The sequence below is a fragment of the Coregonus lavaretus genome (genome assembly GCF_964263955.1).
Source record: "Coregonus lavaretus genome assembly, chromosome: 30".
In the NCBI taxonomy this organism is placed as follows: Eukaryota; Metazoa; Chordata; class Actinopteri; order Salmoniformes; family Salmonidae; genus Coregonus; species Coregonus lavaretus.
This window is the reverse complement of record NC_140017.1, coordinates 4,711,825-4,723,298: the sequence shown is the minus strand read 5'-3', so window position 1 is coordinate 4,723,298 and position 11,474 is coordinate 4,711,825. Positions and strand designations below refer to the sequence as shown.

Genomic DNA, 11,474 nt, shown 5'->3' with positions numbered 1-11,474 from the left:
TCACACTTTGAGTCGGGAGTGATCCAAGGTTGTGTCCCAATTATCTCTCCTTCCTCCCAGAGTGTATACTCGCTCACTTCCCAACACGGATTTGAAAGGAAATGACTGGTATAAGAAATATGGTGGAAACTCCCATTTGCTCATGCCTCCACCAATCCAATGGCTTTAGATTTCTGGGAAGTAATAAACTAGTGCACTCTTCAGGAGAAAGGAGACCTTGTTGGGACGCACCCCCTCCAACGCAGCCTCACTCACTTGCCGTCGTCGTCTCCCATGCCCAGGTCGAAGACCCTCTTGGCTCCCAGCTCCTCCAGCCTCTTGTCCACGTACACCCCCATGGCATTGTAGTGTTCATATGTCTTGTTACCCAACGCAAACACCTGCAGGGAGAGACATGTCAACATCAGTCCCTTACAGTTAAAAAAAAAACAACTAACGTTCAACATATTCAATATAACTTCGTATAATATATACAGTTGAAGTCGGAAGTTTACATACACCTTAGCCAAATACATCTAAACTCAGTTTTTCACAATTCCTGACATTTAATCCTAGTAAAAATTCCCTCTTAGGTCAGTTAGGATCACCACTTTATTTTAAGAATGTGAAATGTCAGAATAATAGCAGAGAGAATGATTTATTTCATATTTTATTTCTTTCATCACATTCCCAGTGGGTCAGAAGTTTACATACACTCAATTAGTATTTGGTAGCGTTGTCTTTAAATTGTTTAACTTGGGTCAACCATTTCGGGTAGCCTTCCACAAGCTTCCCACAATAAGTTGGGTGAATTTTGGCCCATTCCTCCTGACAGAGCTGGTGTAACTGAGTCAGGTTTGTAGGCCTCCTTGCTCGCACACGCTTTTTCAGTTCTGCCCACAAATGTTCTATAGGATTGAGGTCAGGGCTTTGTGATGGCCATTCAATACCTTGACTTTGTTGTCCTTAAGCCATTTTGCCACAACTTTGGAAGTATGCTTGGGGTCATTGTCCATTTGGAAGACCCATTTGCGACCAAGCTTTAACTTCCTGACTGATCTCTTGAGATGTTGCTTCAATATATCCACCTAATTTTCCTTCCTCATGATGCCATCTATTTTGTGAAGTGCACCAGTCCCTCATGCAGCAAAGCACCCCCACAGCATGATGCTGCCACCCCAGTGCTTCACGGTTGGGATGGTGTTCTTCGGCTTGCAAGCTACCCCCTTTTTCCTCCAAACATAACGATGGTCATTATGGCCAAACAGTTCTAGTTTTGTTTCATCAGACCAGAGGACATTTCTCCAAAAAGTACGATCTTTGTCCCCATGTGCAGTTGCAAACCATAGTCTGGCTTTTTTATGGCGGTTTTGGAGCAGTGGCTTCTTCCTTGCTGAGCGGCCTTTCAGGTTATGTCGATATAGGACTTGTTTTACTGTGGATATAGATACTTTTGTACCTGTTTCTTCCAGCATCTTCACAAGGTCCTTTGCTGTTCTTCTGGGATTGATTTGCAATTTTCGCACCAAAGAACGTTAATCTCTAGGAGACAGAACGCGTCTCCTTCCTGAGCGGTATGACAGCTGCGTGGTCCCATGGTGTTTGTACTTGCGTACTATTGTTTGTACAGATGAACGTGGTACCTTCAGGCGTTTGAAAATTGCTCCCAAGGATGAACCAGACCTGTGGAGGTCTACAATTTTTTTTCTGAGGTCTTGGCTGATTTCTTTTGATTCCCAGGAAGTTAAAGTTTGGTCGCAAATGGTCCCAAATGGACAATGACCCCAAGCACACTTCCAAAGGTGTGTTAAAATGGCTTAAGGACAACAAAGTCAAGGTATTGGAGTGGCCATCACAAAGGCCTGACCTCAAGCCTATAGAAAATGTGTGGGCAGAACTGAAAAAGCGTGTGCGAGCAAGGAGGCCTACAAACCTGACTCAGTTACACCAGCTCTGTCAGGAGGAATGGGCCAAAGTTCACCCAACTTATTGTGGGAAGCTTGTGGAAGGCTACCCGAACCGTTTGACCCAAGTTAAACAATTTAAAGGCAATGCTCCCAAATACTAATTGAGTGTATGTAAACTTCTGACCCACTGGGAATGTGATGAAAGAAATAAAGCTGAAATAAAATCACTCTCTACTATTATTCTGACATTTCACATTCTTAAAATAAAGTGGTGATCCTAACTGACCTAAGACAGGGAATTTTTACTAGGATTAAATGTCAGGAATTGTGAAACGCACACAGAGACATTCACACACACTGAACGCAAGCTCCTGCTGCGAGTACACTGAACGTTATTCATCTTTCATTCAGTGTAATTAATGCTGTCTTTCAAGTCTAGGACAGAAAGACACTGGCAGGGAGTGGAAGGAGCCCAAGTGACCATTCAGAGAGCCCGGCCAGATTGCCTCCAGTCACAAGTTAAATTCTTCACCCCATTGAGGGCAGGACCGTTGGACCAACCCCGACAATGCCCAACCAGCCAGGATGGCACGCATGTCATCTATGGCCGAAGCCAGAACTCAACCATACACATAAAGCACATTTTTTACATGTTGGCATTACTCATCTCGGTCTCACACTAAAGTTCATCCATGTGAAATACACATTTGAAGTGAACGATTGGCAAATGTATGTTAATGGTGACAACAGGAGTTTTTCTTGGGCAAACTCCTGGTCCTGATTATGAATGATGGGGGGGAGGAGAGAGAGAGAGACCGAGAGTGAGAGAGGGAAAGAGATACTCACGGTGTAGTTGACTCCATCCAGTTTCCCGTCGGTCTCCTGCAGCCAGTCATAGAAGTCCTGGGCGTTGTCTGTGGGGTCTCCTTCTCCGTAAGTGGCCATGCAGAAGATGGCCAGGGAGTTGTCCATTTCAGCCAGACGGGACAGCTCAGACTGTGGATTAGAATACGCCTGGACATTAGAGATTTGCTATTACATGTGCTGTATGCCATTCAGGGCACTATTAGCTTTTACATTTTACGGAACAGGTCCTTGGCTCAAGAGACTAATATTGTTAGGAGGGGTACAGTTGAGCCACCTTTGAGCTATGCAGGAATGAATCCTTATTGGAGCTGACGGGGCTGCAGTAGAGAAGACTCATTATAATATAATAATATGCCATTTAGCGGACGCTTTTATCCAAAGTGACTTACAGTCATGTGTGCATACATTTTTACGTATGGGTGGTCCCGGGGATCGAACCCACTACCCTGGCGTTACAAGCGCCATGCTCTACCAATTGAGCTACATAGGGTTGTCATAAATGGGTTATTAGAAGCGTTATTATACTAAGGGTGCTTTCACATATTCCCTGTATGATTCAGATCTTGCCGCTTTTGGTACCCTGATCCATGCTATAAAGCCTGTGTGAAACGCAAACAAACCCTGACTGAAGCGAATCCTGGACCTGTGTGAGTAGCGGGTCCAAGACCCAGGACAAGAGTACCAGGTATTGTGACGCGGCAGCACGGGTTGCATGGTACTTTTTGCCCATTGTAAACAAGCTAGCTTGCTAACATCATGTAGAATGCAAATCGCTCCCAAACAATTATTTTCAGGTCTTGTGAAAGCAAAACCTATTTTGTAAAATTCTCATATGATCCTGAAAAACGGAACCGGGGTACCGAATTTCATATGTGAAAATGTCCTAAGGTTGTTCCTTTGAACCAATATAGGAATGTAATTAGTTAGTTATTACCATGTCGTATTCCTCGGGGTCGGCAGCCATACCCTTCATGCCATAACGCTGGGCGTCTTTGGACAGCCGGTTGGCAAACTCCTCGCCCGTGCCTGTCTGAGAGCCATAGAATACCACGATGTTCCTACCCTGGAGAGGGAAATAGCAGCAACACATGGAATGAGGGCCAGGAGTTTTTTCCTGACCACATGACCTGGCGGCCAGGAAAAAACTCCAGGCCCTAGTTATAAGCAAATCCCAACCCACCCTGTTGCCATTTAACTTTTTGCTGTAAAATAACGAGGTAAAATAACCATTTATGGTTCCCATGATAAATCATTAGACAGTGAGCAACAGAGACAAAACTAAATGACGTTGTAAAATACTATAATTATTGTTTTTATTTCACCTTCTGATATCTGGGGACTTTACAGCCAAATCACACTTGCTTACTCAAGCCTTTATCAATTTCTCAAGGTCAGCTAGTAATGCGCAGACCTAGGTTCAAATCCTATTTGAAATCTTTCAAATACTTTTAGCATTTGCTCTTTTCTGCCTGGATTGCCAGATGGGCGGGGTTTTCACCTTTTCAACTATTCTATTGGTTCTATTGTACCAGACATGCTCAATCAAGCCCAGAAAATATTTCAAATGATTTCAAATAGTATTTTAACCCAGGTCTGTACTGAGGAGTCCGGAGGATCCACTGCAATTCGTCAAATCTGTCCTCTACCTAATAACCATTATGTAAAGCCAGTCTAGTAGCTAGACCATTATCCTTCCCACCCCAAAAACACTGAAAAACTCACAGTTCTCTTCATCTTTTCAATAAAACTAGTATCTCGAGTAGAAGGTGCTCTGAAAGAAAAAGGAGACAAATGTTATGCACTTCCAAAGAAAATCCTGCACTGAACAATCATTCTTTCATCACTATCTGCTGGGACATAAAAAACAGCAAATCAATTATGCTTTTCACAAGCAAAAAAAGCACACATGCCTAGTACAGGGACCAAACATTCACTAATGGTTTATCATCACACTATGCACTTTAATGGGAATGTTACAAGCATGTCATTGGAGGACCTTCACACTTTCCTATAGCCTCATTGCCAGATCGGTTTGTGTTTTAGCCAACATTGCTTGGTATTACTGTGAACACAGAGGAGTTGGCTAAAAGAACACCAGGCTAACTTATTTAAGAAACTATTTCACTACGAGAGATTACCTAGAGAGAGATTGAGAAAATACCCTCGGCTAGACCTTCTACTGTAATGTAAACTTGTTAGGTTTTCACCTCTCGACCGCTGCTTCTGGAGGTAGCACGTCACTGGGCTGACAGTTGCCCCCCTCCAAGCAAGGCAGTGTTAAAAAATGGTCTTGTTAAGCCCAACACCCCTACAATAAACATTGTAGTAGCAGAGCAGTGTTTTTGAAAAAGCTGAAATAGTCATTTTCCTTATATTTTATACTTATTTTATTGAGTTTTTACCTGAAATTGCAGTAACAGCCTGTTATATTCTGAAATTGTAGACGTAGCTTTAAAAAAATAATTTAAACTGTCAACAGTTCTTGGCTGACTGCACTGAGCCACGTAAATCAGCTATTCTCAACTCCCCAGTGAATTTCCCACTTTTTTTTGGTCGCAATTAGCTTTTACCACATGTAATGATTTGCATGATATTGATAAAAATGAAGCCTGATTTGTTCTAATGTTGTAAGGTAGGCCTACTCTACTTTTATATTTCGTATGAGAGGGGTAATCGTTCATTTTGATAGGCTAACGTTACTTAATGATGCATGTCAGCTTTAGTCACTGTGCTTTTGTATTGAAGCTGAAATGTACTGAGTGTACAGACGTGAAAATAAACCCTTTGTCTGCACATGCTTGTGAATTGTTGCATTATTCAAGAGTGTAATGTGGTTTGGTTGCATCATTCAAGAGTGCAATATGGTTAAGATGAAAAGTTGCTTGCATAGTTGAATAGTTTGTTATAAGCCTGCTTTACTGGCTAGTGGCTATACTGGGATATTTACGGTAAATTTAAGCTGCAGAGCAAGACCGTTCATTGCCCCCGAACCCTCTCTTGGCACATGACATTACATTGCTAACGTAAATGTAAAAAGGTTATGTACATATTATGTAAATTGAAATCTCGTCACGGTCCCTCTGCTACAACTCTTCAATGTGAATTGGCCCCAAGCCGTTTGAGAGTTGACCGATGTCCTCTCTCTCTTAACACAGGGTCATGTAAGGTCAAGGGGGGATAATGTGCTTGGCAAGGCCAATGACGTAACACAGGTTCTAATACAGTGTCCTCCCTGTCCTGACATTCTTTTAAAAGGATATTTTACAAAAAAAAAAAAAAGTATTTTGTTAATTAGTCCCCTGTTGAAACAGTCCCCCCCAAAAAAAGTGTGCATGTCAGCAGTGTGATGGTGCGTTTTTTTCATCATATGATACATTTTGCGTCATCACACTTTTTGCTGCGTAAATATCCCTGGCTGTAACATGACTCATAGAATTGTTTCTCTATTTCTTAATTTCCTTTCCAATTTACTAGTAAGTGTTACTGTCAGGCTAGGGTGAGTAACGTTCAGTGAAGTATGACAGGCAAGCATGCTTGCAAAACGACCTTTTAGCTCAAAAGCTTTGCTTGCGGTCTTGAATCTTCACCCTGTCAAAAAAATGTAAGACACAAAAATGTAAATTGACATTTAATGTCAAAGATTAACTTTGAAATTGTCCATACTGCAACATTTGGACTATATGAGAATGTCCACCATGCATATTTCCTTTTGTATTCACATTTGAGTAAAGATGGTGTGACGCTGAGAACTTGCAAATACATATTTAAAAAAAAAAAGTGTGAGAGCTATCACATTTTGTACCATATGTTACAGTCTTAAAGGCAAGTGCACTTCCTGATTTGGCCTTGTTTTAGATTTGGTTCATTAAGAAATGCTAGCTGCCATGACTGAACTCAAAACGTGAGTTGGTTTCGGGTTATGGTTTGATGTGGGCATCTCGTGTGTGTGTGTGTGTTCGCAGGTGGGAAGATTTTGCCAAATTATTAGCTTCAGCCGGCTGGTGTGCGACCGTGGCAAAATTGGTTTGACTTTGGATAGCCCATCTCCGGGGCTAGTTAGGGACCGTCATATTACACAATGTAAATGAGACAATATTTTCATGTTTCACACCATTTAGTTTTCATTAAACGCTTTCAATATTTGTATATGAATTTCTAAAACGTATAGTTAGATGTTTTTAAGTCAATGAAATTTGGAGCTATTGGAATTTTAACATTGTCCCCATAGGGATATGCAAAGTCAATACTAAGACCTTTTAAAAAAATCAAAAGGAAGTTTGTTCTGAAGTGTCTGTCCTATATATGAGAGATTAGTAAACTATATATTATTTTGTTATTGTATTTAACCCCATATTTTAGGCACGAAACTATCTCCATATATACTGGACTTCCATTCGTTTTTTTTTTTTAAACTGGTAAGCAGCTACCTTCAGACTAGTCTTGTGAGGCTTGCGGGCGTCCTAGAGCAAACCGACATGTACAGTGAGGGAAAAAAGTATTTGATCCCCTCCTGATTTTGTACGTTTGCCCACTGACAAAGAAATGATCAGTCTATAATTTTAATGGTAGGTTTATTTGAACAGTAAGAGACAGAATAACAACAAAATAATCCAGAAGAACGCATGTCAAAATTTTTATTGATTTGCATTTTAATGAGGGAAATAAGTATTTGACCCCATCTCAATCAGAAAGATTTCTGGCTCCCAGGTATCTTTTATACAGGTAATGAGCTGAGATTAGGAGCACACTCTTAAAGGGAGTGCTCCTAATCTCAGTTTGTTACCTGTATAAAAGACACCTGTCCACAGAAGCAATCAATCAGATTCCAAACTCTCCACCATGGCCAAGACCAAAGTGCTCTCCAAGGACGTCAGGGACAAGATTGTAGACCTACACAAGGCTGGAATGGGCTACAAGACCATCGCCAAGCAGCTTGGTGAGAAGGTGACAACAGTTGGTGTGATTATTCGCAAATGGAAGAAACAAAATAACTGTCAGTCTCCCTCGGCCTGGGGCTCCATGCAAGATCTCACCTCGTGGAGTTGCAATGATCATGTGAACGGTGAGGAATCAGCCCAGAACTACACAGGAGGATCTTGTCAATGATCTCAAGGCAGCTGGGACCATAGTCACCAAGAAAATAATTGGTAATACACTGAAATCCTGCAGCACCCGCAAGGTCCCCCTGCTCAAGAAAGCACGTATACAGGGCCGTCTGAAGTTTGCCAATGAACATCTGAATGATTCAGAGGAGAACTGATTGAAAGTGTTGTGGTCAAATGAGAACAAAATCGAGCTCTTTGACATCAACTCAACTCGCCGTGTTTGGAGGAGGAGGAATGCTGCCTATGACCCCAAGAACACCATCCCCACCGTCAAACATGGAGGTGGAAACATTATGCTTTGGGGGTGTTTTTCTGCTAAGGGGACAGGACAACTTCACCGCATCAAAGGGACGATGGACGGGGCCATATACTGTCAAATCTTGGGTGAGAACGTCCTTCCCTCAGCCAGGGCATTGAAAATGGGTCGTGGATGGGTATTCCAGCATGACAATGACCCAAAAACAATTGCTTGGTCTAGTCATGCAGAGCTCCCTTGAAAATGAGACCTTGGCCTCTGGAACTACCCCTGCCTAAATAAAGGTTAAATAAATACATCTGGGGTCTGTACAAATAATAATGCAAGACAAACCGTTTCAGGCTGGGGGGATGCAGCAGAGCACAAAGGGAATACTGCACCTTTCTTCCAAACATCATCATCAAACGTCAAATGAGTGGACAGCTGCAGTACTCTATGCAATGAAATGGGCACAAACAATCACCAACAGCAAACACTAATTAGAAATTAGTAGGTATAGGCTAGTCTGAATGATTTTAGACAATTCAGTAAACTGAAGCAGCTTAAAAATCGGTTGAGTGTCAGCCGAGTAAGGTTTTTGTTAAAGACTGGGAAATAAATACTTGCTCTCAACAAAATGCTTTCTGGCCCTATCCCCCTCTTGTTCACGCTCTTTGCCAAAAGCCGACTGTTAGACAAGGACCAATGATATTTAATAGGTTGAAACGTCTGTTTGGTGGAATGTAAGAATTTATAGGTTTTAATGCCTCTCAAATCCTTTTTTTCTTTCCCTTCAAGCGTAACTATGTCTTCATCACCCCATTGTAAATATACAGAGTAGTTCCATGTACAGATGTAGGATCTTAATTTGAGCCGACTCAGGGATGCCGACTTTCTAGGCAGAGTTGCAAAGAAAAAGCCATATCTCAGACTGGCCAATAAAAACAAAATATTAAGATGGGCAAAAGAACACGCACTGGACAGAGGAAGATTGGAAAAAAAGTGTTATGGACAGGCAAATCGAAGTTTGAGGTGTTCGGATCACAAAGAAGAACATTTATGAGATGCAGACCAAATGAAAAGATGCTGGAGGAGTGCTGGATGCCATCTGCCAAGCATGGTGGAGGCAATGTGATGGTCTGGGGGTGCTTTGGTGGTGGTAAAGTGGGAGATTTGTACAGGGTAAAAGGGATCTTGAAGAAGGAAGGCTATCACTCCATTTTGCAACGCCATGCCATACCCTGTGGACGGCGCTTGATTGGAGCCAATTTCCTCCTACAACAGAACAATGAACCAAAGCACAGCTCCAAACTATGCAATAACTATTTCGGGAAGACGCAGTCAGCTGGTATTCTGTCTATAATGGAGTGGCCAGCACAGTCAACGGATCTCAACCCTATCGAGCTGTTGTGGGAGCAGCTTGACCGTATGGTACGTAAGAAGTGCCCATCAAGCCAATCCAACTTGTGGGAGGTGCTTCAGGAAGCATGGGGTGAAATCTCTTCAGATTACCTCAACAAATTGACAACTAGAATGCCAAAGGTCTGCAAGGCTGTAATTGCTGCAAATGGAGGATTCTTTGACGAAAGCAAAGTTTGAAGGACACAATTATATAAAAAATTATTATTTCTAACCTTGTCAATGACTACATTTCCTATGCATTTTGCTATATTTCCTATTCAAACTCATTTCATGTATGTTTTCATGGAAAACAAGGACATTTCTAAGTGACCCCAAACATTTGAACGGTAGTGTGTGTGTGTGTGTATGTATATATACAGTGAGGAGAACAAGTATTTGATACACTGCCGATTTTGCAGGTTTTCCTACTTACAAAGCATGTAGAGGTCTGTAATTGTTATCATAGGTACACTTCAACTGTGAGAGACGGAATCTAAAACAAAAATCCAGAAAATCACATTGTATGATTTTTAAGTAATTAACTTGCATTTTATTGCATGACACCCTCAGTAAGAGCATTGAAGATGGGTCGTGGCTGGGTCTTCCAGCATGACAATGACCCGAAACACACAGCCAGGGCAACTAAGGAGTGGCTCCGTAAGGAGCATCTCAAGGTCCTGGAGTGGCCTAGCCAGTCTCCAGACCTGAACCCAATAGAAAATCTTTGGAGGGAGCTGAAAGTCCGTATTGCCCAGTGACAGCCCCGAAACCTGAAGGATCTGGAGAAGGTCTGTATGGAGGAGTGGGCCAAAATCCCTGCTGCAGTGTGTGCAAACCTGGTCAAGACATACAGGAAACGTATGATCTCTGTAATTGCAAATAAAGGTTTCTGTACCAAATGTTAAGTTCTGCTTTTCTGATGTATCAAATACTTATGTCATGCAATAAAATGCAAATTAATTACTTAAAAATCATACAATGTGATTTTCTGGATTTTTGTTTTAGATTCCGTCTCTCACAGTTGAAGAGTACCTATGATAACAATTACAGACCTCTACATGCTTTGTAAGTAGGAAAACCTGCAAAATCGGCAGTGTATCAAATACTTGTTCTCCTCACTGTATATATATATATATATATAGTACCAGTCAAATGTTTGGACACACCTACTCATTCCAGGGTTTTTCTTTATTTTTACTATTTTCTACATTGTAGAATAATAGTGAAGACATCAAAACTATGAAATAACACATATGGAAACATGTAGTAACCAAAAAAGTGTTAAACAATTCAAAATATATTTTATATTTGAGATTCTTCAAAGTTGCCACACTTTGCCTTGATGACAGCTTCGCACACTCTTGGCATTCTCTCAACCAGCTTCATGCGGTAGTCACCTGGAAAGCATTTGAATTAACAGGTGTGCATTCTTAAAAGTTAATTTGTGGAATTTATTTCCTTCTTAATGCGTTTGAGCCAATCAGTTGTGTTGTGACAAGGTAGGGGGGGGGGTATACAGAAGATAGCACTATTTGGTAAAATACCAATGCCATATTACGGTAAGAACAGCTAAAAATGGAAAGCGAAACGACAGTCCATCATTACTTTAAGACATGAAGGTCAGTCAATACGGAACATTTCAAGAACTTTGAAAGTTTCTTCAAGTGCAGTCGCAAAAACCATCAAGCGCTATGATGAAACTGGCTCTCATGAGGACTGCCACAGGAATGGATGACCCAGAGTTACCTCTGCTGCAGAGGATAAATTAATTTGAGTTACCAGCCTCAGAAATTGCAGCCCAAATAAATGCTTCACAGATTTCAAGTAACAGACATCTCAACATCAACGGTTCATAGGAGACTGTGTGAATCAGGCCTTCATGGTTGAATTGCTGGAAAGAAACCACTACTAAAAGGACACCAATAATAAGAAGGGACCTGCTTGGGCCAAGAAACACAAGCAAGACCGGTGGAAATCTGT

The 11,474-nt window shown here is 41.5% G+C and overlaps 1 protein-coding gene across 1 annotated transcript in view; it reads right to left on the bottom strand.

The window, feature by feature from the left end:
* The window catches only part of LOC311105719 (NADPH--cytochrome P450 reductase-like), a 41,996-nt gene that overhangs the window by 7,101 nt on the left and 23,421 nt on the right, over nucleotides 1-11,474 (bottom strand). Inside the window, exons 3-6 of the mRNA XM_084147931.1 lie at nucleotides 4,476-4,524; nucleotides 3,688-3,816; nucleotides 2,733-2,882; nucleotides 256-380 (exon numbers count right to left, since the gene is read on the bottom strand). Of these exons, the coding sequence (XP_084004057.1) occupies nucleotides 256-380; nucleotides 2,733-2,882; nucleotides 3,688-3,816; nucleotides 4,476-4,524 (453 nt within the window). The remainder of the gene's footprint in view (nucleotides 1-255; nucleotides 381-2,732; nucleotides 2,883-3,687; nucleotides 3,817-4,475; nucleotides 4,525-11,474) is intronic.